This window comes from Furipterus horrens, unplaced genomic scaffold (genome assembly GCF_987537825.1).
Source record: "Furipterus horrens unplaced genomic scaffold, mFurHor1.1.pri manual_scaffold_3, whole genome shotgun sequence".
In the NCBI taxonomy this organism is placed as follows: domain Eukaryota; kingdom Metazoa; phylum Chordata; class Mammalia; order Chiroptera; family Furipteridae; genus Furipterus; species Furipterus horrens.
The window spans coordinates 36,204,420-36,228,643 of NW_028327173.1; the positions used below are offsets into that span (position 1 = coordinate 36,204,420).

At 35.8% G+C, this 24,224-nt stretch overlaps 1 protein-coding gene across 7 annotated transcripts in view; it reads right to left on the reverse strand.

The window, feature by feature from the left end:
- The window catches only part of TUT4 (terminal uridylyl transferase 4), a 118,626-nt gene that overhangs the window by 85,962 nt on the left and 8,440 nt on the right, over positions 1–24,224 (reverse strand). For 6 of the 7 annotated variants that reach the window (XM_090269466.1, XM_090269465.1, XM_090269463.1 and 3 more), the window contains exon 2: positions 2,486–3,334. In XM_090269466.1, coding sequence (XP_090125592.1) covers positions 2,486–3,242 — 757 coding nt within the window. In that variant the 5' untranslated portion in view covers positions 3,243–3,334. Of the gene's footprint in view, positions 1–2,485; positions 3,335–7,842; positions 7,929–24,224 lie in introns of all 7 variants that reach the window. The other variant, XM_090269464.1, reaches the window with a different exon arrangement.

Genomic DNA, 24,224 nt, shown 5'->3' on the forward strand with positions numbered 1-24,224 from the left:
CAACAACATGGATGGAACTAGAGAGAATTATGCTTAGTGAAATAAGCCAGGCAAAGAAAGAAAAATACCATATGATATCACCTAATACAGGAAACTAAAGAACAACACAAACAAAGGAACTAAATAGAACAAAGAGCAGAACAGCAGTCAATAGGGGGGGGGGGGGAGAGGGAGAGAAGGGGGATAAGTAAGGGAAGGGTTTAGTCAAAGAACCCGTATAAATGACTCATGGACATGGACAACGGGGAGGGATATGATTGCGGGAGAGGGGGTGGGTTGGGTGGGGGAGAGAAATTAGGGGAAAAGGGGACAACTGTAATTGAAAAATCAAAATTTAAAAAAAAAAAAAAAATCATTCTTTGAAACAGGAGAGAACATGAAAAAAAAAAGAAGAAGAAAAACTGGTGGAAGTGCTAGGCAGGAGCTAAAGTTAGGCCTGACAGAGATTAGCCCACTTATCTCAGGTGAGCCTAGGAGTCATCTAATTTCACTAAAGCCTATTAAATCAAAATAGACAATGAGCCAGATATAAAGGTTTTATTTTACTTACAAAGTGGTAGTCTAATGAGAAATATTTCAAATATTATTAATTTGGATTTTTTTCATATGATAAAATTGTGGTAAACTGACTTCAAGGCAGATATTACACATACTAAAGAGAATTCTTTAAAACATGAGAAGCACTTATTTAATAAAAAAAGATTGCTATGCAGAACTGTAAATCATTTTATTAACTTGCTAAACTGAGTCTCCCAAAAGGACCTCTACTTGGTCTACTAGCTTCCGTAAACTACTTCATCTTGTTCACCATGTAAACAAATAGCAAAAGTGCACTCTATTGGATTTTTTCACTTAATGTGCATAATATAGGCAGCAGTATCTCTACCTTTTAAAAAATGAGGAAATTGATAAATGTTTAAGAGATAAGCAACTTACACAAGATTACAAAGTTATTAAATGGGGAAGATGGGATTCAAAACCTATGCAATTTTCCTCCAGGACCCACACTCTCAGCTATCGCACTGTCTCTTCATTTATTTTACAAATATAATCTTTAAACTAGACTTTTCACTAATTCAAGTAATGAGAACTTCGTAAGTGATCTTATGCACCAGTTTTTTGCCAACTTCAATCATTCACATATTATCATGTTTAAATTTGCCATATCTAAACTCTACCAGTACTATTATTTAATACTATCTACAAATTATTTTTGTTGGCCTTATCCTAAGCCTTATCTATAAAATTATGAAGCTGCTATTTTATTTTATATACCTGAAGAAACTACTAAAATTTTTTAAATGGTCTGTCAATATACCATAATCCCTGTACCACCATAAATAAAAAGCTATTTCTGAACTCTTTACTAGTGTTTCTCAAAGTGTGGTAAATAATAACTAGAAGTAGTTTTTGTTTTTTGTCTATACATCAAGAAAATGCTTTTTTCTTCCAGCCACAGAAACATTAAGAAAAAAAGACTGCCAAAGAAAAATCATTAAACAAAAACATAATTAAAATACTTAAAGGACAAAGATAATACTTATTATCTAACAATTAATTAAGCCAGAGAAAAATCCCAGAAGAAAATAAATTTTACACCAGTAACTCTCAAGTAAACTGCAACAGTGTCCTAACCAATCTCTGCTTCTAGTCTTGTTCCCATCAGAGAATTTGCTGCACTGTAGCCAGATTTATATGATCACAGCACTACCTCAAACTCCTCAGTAGCTTCTCAAAACACTCATGATAAAGTCCAAACTGTTTTTAACGTCCTAAGAGAGACAGTTTTCTCCAATTCTTGTGTACATTTCAGTAGCATTTTTTGCCACTTTCCTCAATTCCCTGTTCTAGTCATACTGAATCTCAGTCATATTTGCAGTCTCACATTTATATCATGCATTTTTTCATCCCAACATCTAAACCTCTCCTTTAAATCGTGCATCCTCAACTCAAGTTTTTGACACAACTAAATTACCACTATCTGTATCACCTCCACCTAACTAGAAGTTTCCTTTAGGTCTGGGGCTTTGGGGTCCTGTTTTTTTTTTGTTTGTTTTTTGTTTTTTTAGTTTTCCATTATAACCACATGCTTGACATATAATAAAAACTCGATACATAGATGTTTGGTGAATGAGTGAGCAATATATTTCCAGGACCATTTAGAAAGAGTATGAGAGAAGGGGGGAAGAAAAGGGGAAGAGGAGGAGGGAGGGTAAGGAAGGAAAGGGGGAGGATTAGGTAGAGGAAGGGAGGGGAGGGGAGGGAAGGGAAGGAAACATTCTGACTACAGGAGCCACTAAATTTATATTTGCACAGGCTTTTTATCTACCATACTAAGTGTAAAACTTCTTTTTTAGCTTGAAGAGCCACATTATTTATGTTCTTCTGAATAACACAGTGGTTAAAATCAAACTGGGGATAATTTAGAGAGTGTTAATATAGGAAAATCCCTCCAAAAAAGTGGGGTAATCTGATTTGTACTTACTCAAGTCATCTGATATGTCCTCAATTCCTGAAGCACTGTCATCAGAATCACCAGTATTATCTGTAGATGTTTGTTGCTTCTGAGATTGTGGTGAGTTTTCCAGAGCAGATCTTTCTCCCTCTACAACATCAATATTCACTTTTTCCAGAGAAGTAAAGGAGCTTGGAATATTTTTCCCAATCTGTTGTAATTCTTTCTGTCTCATGTTTTCTTTCAACAGTAAACTGGGCACCTTCTCTGCTTCTGCCAGTGAACTGGAAACCTTTTCTGATTTCATCTGAGAACTAGGTGCTTTTTCTGCTTTCTTCTGTGAACTAAGTGCCTTTTCTGTTTTCACTGGTGAATTACGTGACTTCGGTGATTTTTCTGCTTTTGCCTGTAAATTGGATGCCTTTTCTACTTTTGCCAGTGAAACAGGTACCTTTTCTGCTCTGACAGGTGAATTAGGTGACTTTTTTGCTTTGCAATGACTTTGATCTCGAAGGACAAACCCCAAATCTTTAGGGCCTGGAACGTTGGTAGCATTTACTTTACATGATTTACCTTCTGTTTTTTCTATACAAATATCATTTTGCTTATTTTTTTTACTACTATTTCTATTTGAAGAGCTGGTCCCAATTTCTTTTATGGATTTATCATTTTTGGCTTTTGAAGTTTGATTAGTTATAACTTTAACTGTCTTGCTTTCTTCAGAAGGAGCCCATGCATTCTTCTTTGGTTCATGATTTTCATTTTTAGAGGTCTTAGACTCTTCCATTATTTGAAAGCCTGCTTCCTTCCAATGGTGATATTGTAAAAGAGCAGATCTCCAGTAGTTTGAATTGCTTCAAATCCAGTTTATGCAAGCAACTATTGAATTAAAAAAAAAAAAAAGGAACAAATTTAAAATGCAAAAGTCATTTTTTAAAACCTAGTAAGACATAAACAAACTTTAAAAATTTGTTCTCAAAACTAAAAAAAAGAAATAGAAAAAATGTTTGTGAGAAAGAATTAAAACCCACTTAGTAAGTAATGGTGAAAAGCTCATAATGAAGGTTTTAATGTATTTATGGCAATATGTCACCAAAACAAAGGAATATTATAAGTAAAATGTTATATATTACTCAATAAGAATTTCAACTAAAAGGAAAATAATTGTGATGTACCATAATTAACATAAAAGAAAACAGAACAAAGAAAACACAAGAATTCCAATCTATATGCAACATAGGAAATCAGTTTATAAAGCCTAAGTGGTAAGATCTTGCTCACATGACTTTCCTATTAGCTACTACATATTTATACCACTTTCAAACTTAACTCTCTAAACATGGGAACACAATTCAACATATCTTCTCCACCTCTGAAGTATAAAGGACTTTAAATAAATTCTTCTGAGGTAAAAAAAATTTTTTTAATGAATATAAATGCAGAGTTTAAAAATGATAGTAAAATTTTGTATGATATTATAATGATGGCTATGTCAGTTTACATTTGTCAGAATGCATACAATGGATTCCTCTAAGCATGAAACCCAATGTAAACTTACAGACTTTGGGTAATAATGATATGTCAGTGTAGATTCCTGGCTGTAACAAATGTACTACTGTGCACAGGGATGTCAATAGTGGGTAGCATATACTGTGGTGGGGAAGGGAGTAAATGGGCACCCTTTCTGTTCAATTTGATGTGAAACTAAAACTGCTCTAAAAAATGTTTTTTAAAAAATGATAGTAAAAGCACATTAAAATCAGAACTCATTTTGTTCTAAAATGTAATAGAAACAATTATGCATTTACCAAAGCACAAACTACAGTAGTCCCTCTCTATATTGTGGTTCACTTATCGCAGCCTCACTATATCGTGGGATTTCTAAAAATATTATATTTAATTATTAATCGCAGATTTCTCTCTGTATCGTGGGATTTTGCAGTACTGTATACGTATATTGTTAAAGTTATGTAGGTTTAAGGGTGTAGAATATGTTTAAGAACATAAGTAGTGTTTATAAAGGTGTGGAAAAGGTTAAGGGAATGGGAAAGGTTAAGGGACTGGGAACGGTTTATAAGTGTGTGGAAAGGGTTTATAAAGCCTTAAAATATATATAAATACTAAAATAAATGTAAGGTTCCTACTTCGCGGATTTTCACCTATTGCAGGGAGGTCTAGAACATAATACCTGTGATAAGTGAGGGAATACTGTGTAAGCAAATTAAAATACTGCATTTTGTTAAATTAGTGCAATATTAGAAATGCCTTGTATACTATACTATATGGAAATCAGGATTTTTTCTTTTGCTGTTCACTTTGTCCTGCATGCCTTAAATTTAGACCTATGCCTCTAAATAAAGATTAACAATATCAGTAAAAATCAGAGTCAGCAAAAGCAAACTGCATGTGTGTAGCACCTTTAATTTTACTTGGTTAACTGATTAATTTACATATTTGGGGAGTAGAACACCTCTAATATTATAACTATGTTATACAAATACAAAAATATTACCAAAAATAAAAAGATCAGAACTCAAGTCACTTACTGCCAACTACCTGTATATATGACAAAGCATATTTTTAAAAAATCCTAACTTACCTAGTTATGTCTCCACTGAAACATCTTACTCAACTTGAGCCCAGCTTTTATAATTCCTATTGGTAACAGTCCTCTACATTGTGTCTTGATCTCTGTCCAGATTATTTTCTTTTATTTTTTTTTTAAACACTTACTAGCCTTTCTAATTTTATAAAATATATTTTAAGAAATTATGATAATTAAAATTTAAGCCAAAATCATACTAGATTTTCACCATTAATTCCTTTCTGAACTAACATTATTCTCCTGTAAAAGGTATAGCACTTTTACCCAATAAATATCCTGATTTTTGGACATTCGAATTTATTTAATACATTTTTCTTTCACTATTTTTGATATGTTGTTTTACTGTCAAACAGTTGTCAAATATTTGACTATGCCTAAATTTTTGTAGAAATTGCTGCAAGTTCCTTATTTTCAAAATAAAATGGGTTCTATTTCCAAAGGATTAATTTATCTAATCCAGTAACCAAAATATTTTAAATTTTCTACTACTATTCTATGATAAGGACTCTAATAATTTTATAGATGTCATCTTAGTGAAAAAGACCATAAATAATAAAGACCTGATACAGCAACACTGATCCACAATTCTATTTAACAAATCCTTGTGGGCATACTAATGCTCCACTCAGTAAAAAACTATCAAATTTGCATATGTAAATAAAAGCTACAAAGATTTTTCAAAATCAATATAGTTATAATATAAATAAATGCTAGTGAAGAGTTCAAGTTTTAGACAATTGCTAGGTTTCACTTCAAGGAATAGTTTCTTTCATATAACTAAAAGTACATTTAAATTTTTAATAGGAACAAATCACATTATGAAAAAAAAGACTAAATTATGTTTTGATTTTTAAGAATTCTCTAAATCTGATTATTCTTTTTATAGCATTCTGATCTTGTCTCATAATTATCATCTCGTTACTGAGAATACTAAAAATTTTCCTGTATTTTTTTCTGCTTCTTGTATTGTTTCTTGAGTTCCTGTTTATTTGCTTACATCTCTATCAACCATATTAACATGCATAAAAGAAAAAAATTTGTTTTGAAGAATAGTTGAAAACTTCCCAAATCTGATGAAAGACACAATTATACACATCCAAGAATCAAAGAACTCTAAGCAAAATAAACTCAAAGAAATCCACACTAAGATACATTATTATTAAATTGCTGAAAACCAAAGGCAAAGAGAAAATTCTGAAAGCAGCAAAGAGAAGCAACTTCTCATGCAAAAACGATCCACAATAAGATTCACAGCTGATTTTTCCAGAAACCATGGAGACCAGAAGACAGGAGATGACATAGTTAAATGTCCTGAGTAAACAAAACTGTCAACCAAGTACTCTCTTGTCTAGAGGCAAAACTATACTTTGTAAATAAAGGAGAAATTATGGCACTTCTAGATAAACAGAAGCCAAGAAAGTTCATTACTAGCAGTCATGCTCTACTAGAAATGCTAAAAAAGTTATTAAGACTGAAATGAAGGACACTAGACAGTAACTCAAAGCCCTAAAGAAGAAATAAAGGACACTGGTAAAGGTAATTGCATAGGTAAATGTAAAAGCCAGTATTATTATACTTCTGATTTGTAACTTTTCCTACATGATGTAAAAGGCAAATGCATAAAAAGAAAATTATAAACTATGTTAATGGGCACACGTATATAAAGATGTAATCTGTGACAATACTATAAATGAGAAGGGATAGAGATATATAGGATCAGAGTGTTTGTATACTATTGAAACTAAATTGGTATTACTCAAACTAAGATACTATAAATTTAAGATATTAGTTACATTGTCTCAAAGGCAACCACTAAGAAAATAACTTATTAAGCAAGGAAAAACTTCATGATCCTTTCTGTGATGTGATTAAGCATGTGATTAAGTTGGAAGAGGAAGACTCCGCTGGGGAATTTTTCCATGATGAAAATGTGCTTTGGTGCAGGGCACAAGGCTCCCACAGTTGCTTGTGAGGTATTATGATTAAAGAATCATGATATCTTAGGATTTTACACAATGGAGAATGTGCAAAGATATAAATGATTAACTTGTCAGTTTCTAACCTCTGATTTGCCCTCCCATATGCTCCCTTCATGTAATAATGTTTATAAAAATGAATAAGTGTCCCTCACTTTCAGGCAATTTACCCTGTTGAGGAGTACTACTAGCAGGTACTATACTATATATATCATGTTCAGGATGACTATTTCAGAAGAAGTAGAATGCAATAGAGTAAAATAAATTCTTAAAAAAAAAAAAAAATTCGCTGGCCAGGTGGCTCAGTTGGTTGGAGCATTGTCCCATACACCAAAAGGTTGCAGCTTCGATTCCCAGTAAGGGCACATGCCTATGTTGCAGGTTTGATCCCCAGTTGAGTCACCTATGGGAGGCAACCTATCGATGTCTCTCTCATACAAATGTTTCTCTCGCACAAGTGTTTCTCTCTCTCACCCTTCCTGCCTACGTTCCTTCCTTCCTCTCAGGAAGCATATCTTCAGGTGAGGATTTAAGAAAAAAAAAATTAAGTTAAAGAGAGAGACAAAGAAGGACATTATACACTGATAAAAAGTTCTATCCAGGAATTATAAACATACATGCACCTAATAACAGAGCCCAAAAATTGACAAAACTGAAAAAGAGAACTAGACAGTTTCATAATAGTTCGACTTTACTAGCATACTTTCAATAATTGATACAGCAGCACTGGCCAGGGGTCTCAGTTGGTTGGAGCGTCACCCCATACACCAAAAGGTTGGGGGTTCACCTCCGGTCAGGGCACATACCTAGGTTGTCGGTTCAATCTCCAGTGGGTTGTGCATATGGGAGGCAACCGACAGATGTATTTCTCCTCATATTGATGTTTCCCTCTCTAAAATCAACAAAAACATATCCAGGGGTGAGGATTAAAAATAATAAAAATAATTGATAGGGCAACCAGACAGAAAATCAATAAGGAAATCGAGGTTTGAATAACACTAGAAATCTAACATATATTCAGGAGAGTGTAGCCAGCATCAGCAGAATACATATTCTTCTCAAATGCACATGCAATATTCTCCAGAACTGACTGTAATGTTGGGCCACAAAACGAGACTTCAAAATTAAAAAGACTGAAGACATACAAAGTTATCTTTTCTCATCACAACAGAAAAATAGCAAATGAATAACAGGAGAAAACTGGAAAATTCACAAATATGTGGAAATTGAACAATGCACAACCAACCAATGAGTCCAAGAAATCATTGGGGAAATTAGAAAATACTTTGAGACAAATAAAAACAACTTATATTTTACCCAATATTTTTAAATGAAGATAAAGGAAAGTTTCACATGATTTTTAAAGTAAGATAATAAACAAATACTAAGAACTGTACACTATTTGGATAGCCTTGATGGAACAGGCAAATTCCTACCAATACGCAAACCACCAACCAAGTCAAGAACAAATATAAAGTATGAACATATTTATAACAAGTAAACAGACTGAATTAGTAATCAAAAACCTCCCCACATGCCTCCCGAAAAAAGCCAAGAACCAGAAGGCTATAATGGTGAAGTCTACTCAATATTTAAAGAATTAACATCAATCCTTCTCAAATTCTTCCAAAAAGAAACTGGAAATGAGGGAACACCCTAATTCATTCTATGAAGCCAGAAATACCCAGATACTACAAATATACACACACAAAAATAAATCATCAAAATACCCAGAAACCAAATTCAACAGCATATTAAAAGGGTTATACACCGTCACCAAGAGATTTATCTTTAGACTCGTCGGCAGCCGTCCGTCTCAAGAGACGATGGTGTAGCTTCTTAAGAGTCTATCTGCACCGCCGAGAATGGTTGTGCAGTCCGACTCGGGAGTGACACGGTATCTGTCTCCTCCCGTGTTGAATCGACATCTTGCGATGACGCTGGAGTGTCCTCTCCAGTGAAGCTGAAGCTACAGAGCCTGGGCAGGGTGATATGGAGGGTCTGCTGTTGCCCATGCAGCAGACCCCCCCTCTCTTCGCAGCTGAAGGGTCCAAGGGAAAGACGGAGTCAATACAGCTTGGCTTCAGGTGCGCCGCAGGAGTTGCCGGTGTTGACTACAACGTCAAACCGCCTTAGGGACTCCGGCTCCGGATTTTCTGTCGGGGTTTACTCCCTTAGCCTTTCCCCTGAAGAGGTATGCCGAAAGGCAGCGGAGGTTTTTTGGAGTCAGAGTTTTCCTTCCCTGATGTGCCCTGACTGGAAGATCGAACCAGCGACACTTAGCTCGCAGGCCGACGCTCAATCCACTGAGCCAAACCAGCCAGGGGGAAGTACTTATCTTTAGACTATAAGGGTGGTTATTAAGCATGTAAATCAATGTGATATAACACTATAAGGGTGGTTATTAAGCATGTAAATCAATGTGATATAACACATTAATAAATGGAAGAGAAAGAAAAACACATGGTCATCTTAACTGATGCAGAAAAAAGCATGTGACAAAATTCAACACATTTTCATGATTTAAAAAAAAAAATCAATAAACTAGTAATAGGAACTTCCTCAACATGGTAACGGCTAATGTACAAAGAGAGAGAGAGAGACAGAAATGGAAGGAAGCAAGCAAGGAAGCAAGCCACAGCTATCAATAAAATCGGACTCACTATTAAAAGACTGAAAAGTTTTCTCTTAAGATCAGGAATAAGAAAAAGACATCTGCTTTTGCTACTTCTATTTAATATAGTACTGGAACTTCTAGCCAGAGCAATTAGGAAAATAAAAGAAATAACAGGCATCCAAAATTGAAAAGGAAGAAATAAAGAATACTAAAGAGTAAATTTAACCAAGGAAGCAAGAATTTGTATACTGAAAACTACAAGAAACATTACTAAAAGAAATTAAAGACTTAAATAAATGTAACAACATTCCAGGTTCATGGGTGCCTACTTTCCCTGCCTACATCTTCCCTGCTGTTTTCCTTTCAAATTCTGATCACTGCCCATGAGATGCTCGGAATAAGGAAGTATTTTAAGGTCTTGTGACCAACAGCCACAAGGGAATGGAGGTTGGGAGACATGCCTGTTACAGTGTTTATCATTCACTTAAAAGAATTAATCACTCAACCCACTGAGTACTGTTATTAAGCTCAAGTTCCCCAAAACTGTTCAGGCTGCTTTCCCAAAGCTGTGGAAAGCTGGAAACTGAGCAGTATTCATGACCTGCAGCCCACTCTGTATTCGCTTACTTAATTCCTTCACTTAAGTTAGTGCCAATAATTTCTATTGCTCACAATATTGTTAAGATGCCAATAGTACCCAGTGATCTACAGATTCACTATTAAAACCCCAATGGGATCTTTTGCAGAAATAGAAAAACCCACCCTGAAGTTCATTCAGAATTTCAAGGGACTCTGAATAGCCAAAAGGAACCAGAAAAAGAAAATAAAAGTTGGAGGGTTCATACTGAATTTCTGACTTCAAAACTTACACAAAGCTACAGTACTCAAAACAGTATGGTACTAACATTAAAAAAGGGCATATAGATCAACGGAATAGAGAGCCCAGAAATAAACCCTCATATACACGATCAATTTGTTACAGAGCAGGGTTCCAAAAATGCCGAGAGCCTACGGGCTGGCGGTTGGGGTGAAGGGTGCAGCTTTAAAGATGCCTTTGCATATCTATAGCTGGTAGCTAGTGTCTTAGTTATGCAAATGGCTTTGGTTCATCCAAGGCCCCAAGGAGATGGGAGGGATTCTGACTATGGAATGGTGAAGAAAGAGCATACAAGGCCTGTGCAAGGTTCTGTGAATGGTCAGAACCGGTTACCACGCCCACTGCGTCACAGGCCACAGTCAGGTATTTAAAAATGGCACCAGCCATTTTTGGGAGAAGAGAGGAGATCCACGCGGTTTGGAGGTAGATGGAAGAAATTAGGGGAGAAGCGGTTTGCAGAGAAAAGAGAGAGATCCACGCTGTTTGCAAGGGGGTAGGAGAGACCCACGAACCTCTGAAAGGGCAGAGAGAGAACCATGCACAATGCAGTGCAACATGGCACATGTTTTACGGAGGCTGATGACATTGTACCCCAGATCCTGAAGGAGACAGCTGACAAATAAGGAATAGGGAACTTCTGGGCATGATTTTGGCTTCTAGCCTTTTGGGGAGCAAGGGAAGTGCTGGGTCCCATGGGAGAACAGGGCTCTGAGCAGAAGTGCTCACTGCTCTCCCCTGGTTGGAATGTTGTAAATAAAAACCTGATTTCTTTGAAAAATCAAAAATAAAATTTCCTGAAAAAAAAAACAAACTAAAAAAACCCTGTTTTCCTCAACAACTGTTGGGTTTTACACCAAGGCACCACATGAAAGAACCCCCTTTCGCTCTGTAACAAACTGATTTGATAACAGTGCTTAAAGTATTCAATGGAAAAAACAGTCCTTTCATCAAATAGTGTTTGGAAAACTGGATATCCACTTCAAAAAATGAAGCTGAACCTTGACCTTACACCAGTTACAAAAATTAACTCAAAATGGATCAAATAAGACAAGTGCTTTAATAATTGTAAAAGCAAACAACTGATAATCTCAAATGACCAACAAGAGGGAACTGATAGCAAAAACTATCACAAAACCGTAAAATATATTACTATGCAGCTATAAAACAGAATGAGAAAGTCTATTTTGCTATGGATTGAATGTAAAGATATCGTCGTCGGCAGCCGTCCGTCTCGAGAGACGATGGTGTAGCTTCTTAAGAGTCTATCTGCACCGCCGAGAATGGCTGTGCAGTCCGACTCGGGAGTGACACGGTATCTGTCTCCTCCCGTGTTGAATCGACATCTTGTGATGACGCTGAAGCTACAGAGCCTGGGCAGGGTGATATGGAGGGTCTGCTGTTGCCCATGCAGCAGACCCCCCCTCTCTTCGCAGCTGAAGGGTCCAAGGGAAAGACGGAGTCGATACAGCTTGGCTTCAGGTGCGCCGCAGGAGTTGCCGGTGTTGACTACAACGTCAAACCGCCTTAGGGACTCCGGCTCCGGATTTTCTGTCAGGGTTTACTCCCTTAGCCTTTCCCCTGAAGAGGTATGCCGCAAGGCAGCGGAGGTTTTTTGGAATCAGAGTTTTCCTTCTCTGATGTAAAGATATAGTGGTAAGTTAAAAACAGTAATATACACAGGATGATATTGTATGTTAATTTTGTATTATACAAGAGTATGTATATTTATATTTTCAACAATAGAAAGATAAAAACAAAAGGATCAAAATCCTAAATTTAAGGACTATACTAAAACTACACCTTACACTCTAAACTATACTACACACACACACACGCACAGCAACACACAATAAATCTTTATGACCTTGGGTTTGGCAAGTTTCTGAAGGTTTTCTTTTTTTTTACATCAAAAGCAGACAATAAAAGAAAAAAATAAATTGGATTTTATCAACTTCATTAAAATTTAAAGTTAACATCCATCTTGGCAATGACTTCTTGGATTTGACATCAAAAGCAAAGGCAACAAAAGCAAAAACTATATAAAATTTAAAACTTTCTTCACAGCAAAGGAAACCATTAACAAAATGAAAAGGCAACCTACAAAATAACAAAATATTTGTAAATTATATATCTGGTAAATGAATATATCCAAAATATATAAAGAACTCAGTAGCAAAAAAAATCAGATTAAAAAACAGGCAGAGAATCTAAATAGATATCTTTCCAAAGAAGACATACAGAAAGCCAACAGTACATGAAAAGGTGCTCCACATCACTAATAATCAGGGAAATGCAAACCAAAACCACAATGATATATCATCTCACACCTCTTAGAATGGCTATTAAAAAAGACATTAAATAAGTATTACCAAGGATGTGGAGAAAGAGGGACCCTTGTGTACTGTTGGTGGGAATATACATTGGTATAGACATTATGAAAAACAATATAGAGGTTACTCAAAAAATTTAAAATAAAACTATCAAATGATCCGGCAATTCTACTTCTGGTTATGTATCTGACAGAAATGAAAAGACTAACTCAATGTTGAGTTCACTGCAGCATTACGTAATAGCCTAGACATGGAAGCGACCTAAATGTCCATTGATGATAGATCAACAGATGAAGACAATGATACACACATATACACACACACATACTCACAAGATTATTCAGCCATAAAAAATAAATAAACAAAACCTTGCCATTTGCAACAACATAGATGGACCCTGAGGGCATTGTGCTAAGTTAAATTAAGTCAGACAGAGAAAGGCAAATACCATATGACCTCCCTCATATGTGGAATCTAAAACAAACAAAAACTAAATTCAAAGATACAGAGAAATGGTGATTGCCAAACATGGCAGGGGGACGGGGGATGGTTAAAAGATACAAACTTCCAGTTATTAAATAATTAAGTCCTGAGGACGTAATATACAGCATGATGACTATACTTAATAATACTGTACTGTATATTTAAAAGTTGCTAAGAATAAATCATAAAATTTCTCATTATAAGAAAAAGAATTTGTGACTATGTGGTAATGGATGTTCGCATGACTTACTGTGGTGATCATTTTGCAATATATACAAATATCAAATCATTATGCTATATACCTGAAACTAATAGTATATTCAATTATGTCTCAAATTTTTTAAAAATTAAAAGTTCTGTTTAGCAAGGACACTACCAAAAAAGCAAATATAGACAATCAACAGAACGGAAGAAAATATTTGCAAATTATACTTCTGATGAGGATCTAGTATCCAGAATACATAAAGAACTCCTACAACTCAACAACAGCAACAAAAAGCCAGACAACCCACTTAACAAATGGGAAAAAGACTTAAACAGACATTCCTCCAAAAATAAAGAAATGGTCAATAAGTATATGAAAAGATGCTCAACGTTAAGTCATTAAGGAAATGCAAATCAAAACTACAATAAGATAGTATTTCATACCCACTAGGATTAGCAAAAAAAAAAAGAAGAATATAACAACTACTGGTGAGGATGTGGTAAGATTGAAATCTTCATGAAACTGTTGTTGGAAATAGAACGATGCAGCCAATGTAAAAAAGTTCTGCAGTTCCTCAAAAAGTTAAACATAGGCATATATCCAAAAGAATCAAAAGCAGGGACTTGAACAGATATTTGTACATCCATGTTCACTGCATTATTATTCATAATAACCAGAAGACAGAAGTAACTCAACTATCAACAGACAAATAAAATGTGATATATGAGTATACATACTCAGCCATTAAAAGGAAGGAAATTCTGATGCATACTAAAACATGAATGAACTATGAAGACACTGTGCTAAATGAAATAAGCAATCACAAAAGGACAAATACTTTATGATCCAATTATATAAGATATTTAGAATAAACAAATTCATGGAGACAGAAAGTAGAACAGAAATTATGAGGAGCTGTGAGGGGAGAGGGAATAAAGGAGTTATTGCTTAATAAGTACAAAGTTTCTGTTTGGGATGATAAAAAACATTCTGTAGATAGTGATGATGATTACACAACACTGTGAATGTACTAATGCCACTGAATTGTACAGAAAAAATATTGAAAAGGTAAATTTTATGTATATTTTACCTCAATAAAAAAAATTTTAACTCAAAAGCATTTTAATCAAATAATGTGCATTAAGCTTATATAAAGTATCATGAACCTCATATTTTAAATGTTAATCATCTCTAAAACTGCTGAAGGTTTAAAAAAAAGCTAACTTTTTATATGAGTAAATCAACAGACAGAATTTTCTATTAGCAAAAGCAAGTGGAACTGTCCCCTGCCCCCTCTTAAAGCCAGTTTTGTGAATAAGTGGGATTTCTAAACTAAATTACCTGGATGCTAACCAACAAACTGGTTAGCTAGGTTTCCTTGGTTATTCAAGCCTTTTCCTTCTTTTTTCACTTGGTAAACCTCTTTGGCTATTTTAATATATATATTATGATCTTGAACAGCGATGGTCAAAGGAAGTATAAATTAGCTTTTCTCACAAGCAATCTGTTTGTTAAAACAACCTGAGATTGCCAATTGTTTTCTGGGTTTTTTTGTTTTTTGTTTTCCTACTGGGATGTAGAGATTAATCTGGATTCCCAAAGTACTGAAGCCACATTTTCCTCTTCTTCCTTATAAACAAATAAGCAAGAACTAGCTCTCTACATAGTGTCCTGTAATGTAAGACACACTAGAAAGCTCTTGATTCATTCATTATCAAGCAGCTCCTGGGTATTTATTTATAATAATATACCTAATACCTTTTGGTGGGTTTACATGTTTGTTGGGAATATCTACTATGTTCCATAGGTGATATGTAACTGTGCTGGTCCTACAAGGCTTGTGCTTCTTCTATACCACACTCATTTTGAAATTTCACAAACTCTTATTACTCAGAATGGGCCACATTATGCTATAATAGCAAATGCTAATCATGACCTAAATTGATTTATCAACTCTGTAAAATCCTCTGTGAATTCAGGTGACTGTCCAAGGCTATCTTTCACACATTGGCTCAGCATTCCAAACTGCTTTAATCTTGTCTTACCTCCCACTATTAATAAAACAGGAGAAGAAGGAATAGCACTGTCACCTTTGCTCCCATTTCATTTACCAAAACAAGTCACTTGGCTGCACCTAACTTCAAGGCAGTAAGACATACAACCCTCAGAATGCTTCAAAAAGAGGTAGTATCAATGCCTGTAACACTAGTACAAGATGAACTATGGCAGCCTGTCTCAATGCATACTATTTTCCTGTACTCCTTTTTGTTTTGGACTGATTTCATGGACATGTGATCTGTGCCGTCACATAAGGCTCCATATTCAGAAAGACCCTGTGTTTAGTTTAAAGCTCTGCTGTCACCAACTTGAAATTCTTAATAATTTTATCTATAAAGTTGTTTTAGAGTGAAATCTCATGGGACAAAGCAACAAGCACATGAACAGAGGAGATACAAGCAAAATGCATGTCTGCCATTCCTTTCCACCTCATTCTCATATAGCTTTGGTGATGCCCCATGAGCACAGATTTCTAGTGGATCCATGCTGTGTGGGAGTTACGCAAGACTCAAAGTGAGTATAAGGTAAGCAGTTGTCTACAACTAAGTAAGACAGGGAACTGAAGGCCCAAGAAGCCATATTTTCTGTTTGAATAATAACTTGCTTCAAACACAGAAGATATGCAATGGTATCCTAAGAAATACCAATGATTAAAAAAAACCTATCATGTCTTTTTTTACTCATATTAATTCCTTGGTATTAACCAACCCATTATGCTCAAAGTGATGACAGAGAAGGAAAGAGAAAGGGTAAGCCACAGTTCCTTTTCCCTTTGGTCCTGCCCAAGTTAAAGGTAGCGAGTAAAATGTGCAAGTATAAGAGGTGAAATAAAAACAATTGCATAAGTTTTGTGCAGTGTTACCCTTATTCTGGTAAGAATGAAATATATGTATGTACAAGGTATGAAATACCAACAATTCCATGTGAGTTACATACTCTTGCATTTAAAACTAGCATTGCACAATATAAAAAGCAGTAAAAGTCATGTTTAATAATTTGAAGTTTTTATCATTCTCTATTTAGAATGATATTAAGAAGTAAATAAAAGAGCATGACAGATTTTAGTAACTTTATATTTTAATAACATATCTTTATATATTTTGGTAGCTTTATATTTTAGTAAAAATTTACTGGCGCTTTTTTCCTGCTTTTTAAAAATTTTAACAAAAATTATTTGTCAACATTCACATATAAGGTGCTGGGTTAAAAGCTGGAGATAGGTAAATATGGACTCATATCTAAAAAGGGAGATAATCATTTAAACAAACAATGACAGTATTATGTGACACATTTTAAGAAAACTAAGAAAAGCTCATCATGGAAATAATAGTTAAGCTAAGAAAGAATGTCCCACTTGGGAGAAGGAGTGAGAAGAATAGACCTAATAGGTAAGATTTCTATGTATTAAACAAAATATATTTAAAACTGACAAGTTTTTAGGACCAAAAAACAGCATGTATAATGATAAATAACAACATGAAGTGGGAATGTGAATTGGTGTTCATATTTGCATACCAAGTAGAATTTAGACTTTAGGGAAGAGATGGCATACGTTTATAAGCAGAACAGTGGCGCAATTTGTTTTAGGTTAACTTCAGCAGAGCAGGAAGACAGAGTGGTGAGGAAAAGCAGATGAGTCAGTAAAGTAAATAATAGTAATTATCAGTAATAGCAAAAAGCATTAGAAGGTTATTTGGGGACTTATCACAAGCAATTTAGGGGAGAGGGTGAGGCTGTATTAAAGTTAAATGGGTTTCTTTCCAGAAGACCTTTCAGACTGTTCAATATGCTAATAAGCATGGTAAAACTAAAAGATACAATTTACAACATTTATTTGACTAAAGAAGCCTCTTTTGCCAGGGCCACCTATCAGTATGTATCTCAAAGAATGGCAAGAAACACAGTTTTATAACACTGTTGCATGAAACAAAAGGCCAGCACTGAGTGAGTGAGAGAAGCAAGAGGGCAGCAGAGGGCTTAAGACGGATTAAAAACAGCAAATATGAAGAACAAGAAAGAAATCTGTAACACTGCCAAACTGTAGCAGGACCTACCTAAACATATAAAAGAGCAAGTCTACTAGTTTAAACCATGTGAAGATAGTTAAATTCATACTGGGTAGGGGATTGACAAAATGAGTATTTCAAAAGGGTAAGGAAGCACAACAGTAATGGTACTGGCTGGGGGAGGGATAAAGTCAAAAAGAGACTACATACAGAAGGATTACGAATGGATCAAAAAACTAAAAAAAAAAAAAAAAAAAAAAAACAAGAAAAATGCACATACAGATATTTAGGAGATTTTGGTCAAAAGTAAAAACCAGGACTTCCACTCAAGGAGACATAGGTAGTAGCCACACTTCACCCCCTCCCACAACCATAGAAAGAATTTAAAGTAAGATCTCAAAAACAAATAACAACCAGAACGATCAGAAAATTGAGCTGTATGGAAGTCCAACAACCAAGGATTTAAAGAAGCCATATTCATCCAGATGGATAGGTAGGGTGGAGTTGTTGAGATGAGGCAAAGAGGCAGTGTGGCTAGGACAAACAGTGGAGGCAGTGGCGGAAGTAGAACAGAAGGTCCCACATTCTCGTGTAGTGGATAAAAATCGGGATCGGGAAAGAGCTCTGGCTGGTGTGGATCCGTGGACTGAGCACCAGCCTGTGAACCAAAAGGTCGCTGGTTCGATTCCCAGTTCAGGGCACATGCCTGGGTTGTGGCCAGGTCCCCAACTGGGGTCATGCATGAGGCAGCCAACTGATGTTTCTCTCTCACATCGAGTTTCTCTACCTATCTTCTCCCTCCCTTCCCCTCTCTCTGAAAATAAATTAAATCTTTTTAAATTTTTTTTTTAACTCAGAGGGGATACCCTGGGAACAAGTGATCCCAGCATGAGGCCAGACTGCACAGTCCAGGGTTCTGGCACCAGGAAGATAAAACCCCAGTGCTTCTGGCTATAAAAACTAGTGGGGGTTGGGCAGAATAAGAAACTGCTTGATCTCACTGCTTAAAAGGCCTGCACAGGGTGGTGAAACTGCCAGATTTTCACTGCTTAAAGGGCCTACGTGGTCTTAGAACGTATGCAAACCCCAGGGCAGCAATGGGAAGGGTGCCAATCTCATATGGGAAGTGGGTGAAAGGACTGGAAATAGGGTGAGTGCCTATCGCCAGAAGCCAGGCAGCAGCAATGTCCCCTCTCCGAGCCTTCCCCACACAGCAGTGAAGCAGTGAACCACCCTAGTGATTATTTAAGGCTCCGCCCCACAAATTTACAGGTGCCTTTCCTACATAGGCCATGATACAGAGACAGGGAGTAAAAGCACCTCTATCTAATACACAGAAACAAACACAGGAATACTGCCAAATTGAGGAAGCAAAGAAATATGGCCCAAATGAAAGAACAGAACAAAACACCAGAAAAAAGAACTAAACAAAACGGAGACAGCCAACCTATAAGATGCAGAGTTCAAAACATTGGTGAACAGGATGCTCAGAGAACTCAAAGAGTACAGCAAAAAAATTAGGGAAGAAATGAAGGTTACACAAAGTGAAATAAAAGAAAACTATACAGAGCACCAACAGCGAAGAGGAGGAAGCCAAGATTCAAATCAATGATTTGGAACAAAAGGAAGAAATAAACAGTCAACCAGAACAGAAAGAAGAAACAAGAATGCAAAAAAATGAAGAGAGGCTTAGGAACCTTTGAGAAACTTTAAATGTACCAATATCTGAATCATAGGGGTGCCAGAAGGAGAAGAGGAAGAGCAAGAAATTGAAAACCTATTTGAAAAAACAGTGAAAGAAAACTTTCCCAATTTGGCGAAGGAAATAGATATACAAGTCCAGGAAGCACAGAGTCTCAAGCAAGCTGGACCCCAAGAGGACCACACCAAGACACATCATAATTAAAATGCCAAAGGTTAAAAATAAAGAGAGAATCTTAAAAGCAGCAAGAGAAAATCAGAGTTACCTACAAAGGGGTTTCTGTAAGACTATCAACTGATTTCTCAAAAGAAACTTTGCAGGCAAAAGGGAACTGACAAGAAGTATTCAAACTGATGAAAAGAAAGGACCTACAACCAAGATTACTATCCAAGCCCTGGCTGCTGTGTCTCAGTGGACTGAGTGTCAGCCTGCGAGCCAAGTGTCGCTGGTTCAATTCCCAGTCAGGGCACATGACTAGGTTGCACGCCAGGTCCCCAGTTGGGGGCGCAAGTGAGAGGCAACCACACAGTGATGTTTCTCTCCCTCTCTTTCTCCTTTCCCCTCTCTATAAAAACAGATAAATAAAATAAAATAATAATACAAATAACAAAATAAAAATAACCTTGTTAAAAAATTTTTATAAAAAAAAGAGATTACTATCCAACTAAGCTATCACATAGAATGGAAGGGCAGATAAAAGTGCTTCCCAGACAAGGTAAAGCTAAATGAATTCTTCATCACCAAGCCATTATTACATGAAATGTTAAAGGAATTTACTCAAGAAAAAGAAGATCAACACTATGAACATTAAAATGATAAGAAACTCATAACTATCAACAACTGAATCTAAAAAACAAAACAACTAGGCAAACAACCAGAAGAGGAACAGAATCACAGGTATGGGGATCGTTTGGAGGGTTATCAGCTGGGAGGGGGAAGGGGGAGATGGGAGAAATGGTTTGGGAATTAAGAAGCATAATCAGTAGGAACAAAATATGGGGGTGTTAAGAATAGTACAGGAAAAGGAAAAGCCAAAGAACTTACACACACAACTCATGAATATGAACTAAAAGGGAGGACTGCTGGAGGGAAGGTGGGTAACTGGTGGAGGTGGGCAAAGGGGGAAATAGTGACAACTATTAACAGCATAATAAATAAAATATATGTAAAAATCAATAAGAATAAAAATATTTTAAAATAATGAAATAGGTAAACATTTTTAAAAAGTAGAATCGGTTTTGAACCATATGAGTAGGCGTATCAAGAAAAGTAAAGCAGAATATCATTGAAACACAGAAATTAAGGAAAAATAAAGTTAAGGTGCTAGATGACCTTCAAACGTTATGCTATCAGTTGCCCAATTTGATGTCAAGAATTACACCAAGGTATCAGTGAATATAGGGAAGTGGCCTGGAGATTCCAAGATTGATATGACAATTGGATAAGAAATATAGCAGTAGGCACCAGTCTTAAAAGTAGAAGAATTTTTGAGGAGAATAGAAGAATAAGCTATGTCCCTGAGAGGATTTAGAATAATTGTTCTCAATATTTCTTCCGTTTCAACACATCTGAAAAATAGAATACATTAACAAAAACAAAGAGGAACACAAGAATGGGGGGAGTGATAACTGTGAGTGGTTTATAATGCGTTCCAAGGCGATTATGAAATGCCTTCCTAAGGAAATATAAAATTCTCATATATTGAAAACCATTGGTTTAAAACTGGTACTATCACAGAAAGCTTAAGTACAGGTTCCAAGCACAAACTAACAAATTTTAATCTGTATGACACAATTCAAGACACTATCACATAACAATATCACAAGCTCCTAAATAAAGTACTGAAGCTTTCATAAATATTAAAAAATAATAATTGGATGATATAGCATCAGCTAATATATGTCTAGTATATGCATTCATTTATCTTTTCCATCTGTGAAGTTAACACAGTCTTGTCATGTTTCCATTTTACACATTAATGAGGCACTCTGAGTTTATGACTTGCCTAAAAAGGACACAAATGAGACTGGTTTATGACTAACAAGAAACAAGAGTTCCAGTATTTTTGTCTGTTAGCCTAAACCAGTGGTTCTCAGACTTTCTGATCTCAGGATATTATTTATTCTCTTAAAAATTACCAAATAGCCAAAGAACTTTTTTTGGTAGGTTTTAGCTATTGATATTTATGTCATTAGATCTGAGAAAATTTTCAAATACAAGAATATACTAACTTATTCTATCAGGCCAGTATTACCTGCTACCAAAACCAGACAAAGACACCACAAAAAACTATAGACCAACATCTCTTATGAATACAGATGTAAACAGAGAAGGAAAACTCTGACTCCAAAAAACCTCCGCTGCCTTGTGGCATACCTCTTCAGGGGAAGGGCTAAGGGAGTAAACCCCGACAGAAAATCCGGAGCCGGAGTCCCTAAGGCGGTTTGACGTTGTAGTCAACACCGGCAACTCCTGCGGCGCACCTGAAGCCAAGCTGTATTGACTCCGTCTTTCCCTTGGACCCTTCAGCTGCGAAGAGAGGGGGGGTCTGCTGCATGGGCAACAGCAGACCCTCCATATCACCCTGCCCAGGCTCTGTAGCTTCAGCTTCACTGGAGAGGACACTCCAGCGTTGATTCAACACGGGAGGAGACAGATACCGTGTCACTCCCGAGTGGGACTGCACAGCCATTCTCGGCGGTGCAGATAGACTCTTAAGAAGCTACACCATCGTCTCTCGAGACGGACGGCTGCCAACAACAGATGTAAAAATCCTCAAAATAATACAAGCAAGCCCTGGTTGGTGTGGCTCAATGGGATGGACGTGGGCCTGCAAATCGAAAGGTCGCCAGTTTGATTTCTGGTCAGGGCACATGCCTGGGTGGCAGGCCAGGTCCCCTGTAGGGGGTGTGCGAGAGGCAGCCAATAAATGTTCCTCTCACACAGCAGTGTTTCTCTTCCCCCCTTCCCTTCTGTCTAAAAATAAATAAATAAAACCTTTAAAAAATAAAAAAATAGAAAATAATAATAACACAAGTAAACAAAAGGATTATATGCCAGGAACAAGGAGTATCTATTCCAGGAATGCAAGGTTGGTTCAACATATGAAAATCAATTGAAGTAATACACCATATCAATAGAACAAAAATCACCTAGCCATCACAATGAACCAAAAAAAAAACAAAAAAAAGCTTTTGATAATAAAATCTAAACCATTTTATGATTTAAAAAAAAAAAAAAAAACTCATCTAGAAATAGAAAAAAACTTTTTCAACCTGACAAAGGACATCTAAGAAAAACCCGCAGGTGACATCATACTTAATGTGAAAGACTAAATGTTTTCTTCTCTAAGAGCAGAAACAAGATAAAGATGTCTGCCGTTTTCACTTCTATTGAACATTGTACTAAGCAGGAAAATTACCCAAAAAAAGAAAAAAAGGCATCAAGATTGGAAAGGAAGAAGTAAAACTTTTGCAGATTATGTGATCTTATATAGAAAATCGTAAGGAATCCACACAAAAAATATTAAAGCTAATGAGTGCACAAGACTGCTATCCACGATCAATATACAAAAATCAGCTGTATTTCTATATACCAGAAAGAAATACTAAAAAAGAAATTAAGAAAATAGTTCCATTTATAACAGCATCAAAAAGAGAAAAATACTTAGCAATAAATTTAACAAAAGTGTAAGGCTTGTACACTGAAAACTACAAAACATTGTTGAAATAAATAGGTGAAAGCCTATTTAAAGGAAATGGAAGTAAATAAGAAAATATCTCATATTCATGGATTGAAAAACTTGGTATTAGATGACAATACTCCCCAAACTAATCACCAGATTCATCAAAATTTATTTCAAAACTCCGACTGCCTTTTTTCTTTTTTTTGACAGAAACTGACAAACTGATTCTAAAACACGTAACAAATTAGAAGAGACTCTAGCCAAAACAATTCTGAAAAGGAACAAAATTGGAAGAGTCACACTTCCAGGTTCAAAACTTACTACAAAGCTACAGAACCATGACTGGGTGGTACTCGCACAAGGCTAGACATAGAGATCAATGGAAAATCCAGAATTAAATGAGAATCCAGAAATAAACATAGACATTTACGGTCAATATTTTTCAACAAGGATGCCAAAACCATTCAACAAGGGAAAGAATAGTCTTGTCAAGAAATGGTGCTGGGACAAATGGATAGCTTCATGCAACAGAATGAAGTTGGACCTCTACCTCACACCACATACAAAAATAAACTCAAAATGGATCGACAAACTAAATGTAAAAGCTAAAACTATAAAAATGTTAGAAGGAAACATAGGTGTAAATCTTTGCAAACTTGGATTAGGCAATGATTTCTTAGTTATGACTCCGAAAGCACAGGCAACCAAAAACAAAATAGCTAAATTGGACTTAACCAAAACTGAAAACTTAGGCGCTTCAAAAACATACTAAAGAAAATTAAAAGAACAATACAGCAGTTCCTAAAAAAAAAATGTAGATTTACCCATATGATCCAGCAATTCCACTTCTGGAGATATACCCAAAGAACTGAAAGCAGGGACTTGAAACAAATATTTATATGCCCATATCTACAGCAGCCTTATTCAATAGCCAGAGGGTGGAAGCAACACAAGTGTTCATCAACAGATGAATGGATTAAAAAAAACTGGTGTATACATATAACAAAAGTATTATTCAGCCTTTAAAAGAAAGTGTTTCTGGCACATGCTACAACATGGAAGAACCTTGAAGACACTGAAATGGAATAAGCCAGGAAAGGGCAAGTACTGTATGACTCTAATTATATATATACAGTAGTCAAATTCATAGAGACAAAAAGTACAGGGTGTCACAAAAAAAAGGTATCCACACTTCAACAGCTGGTAACCTGCTGAAATATTTTTT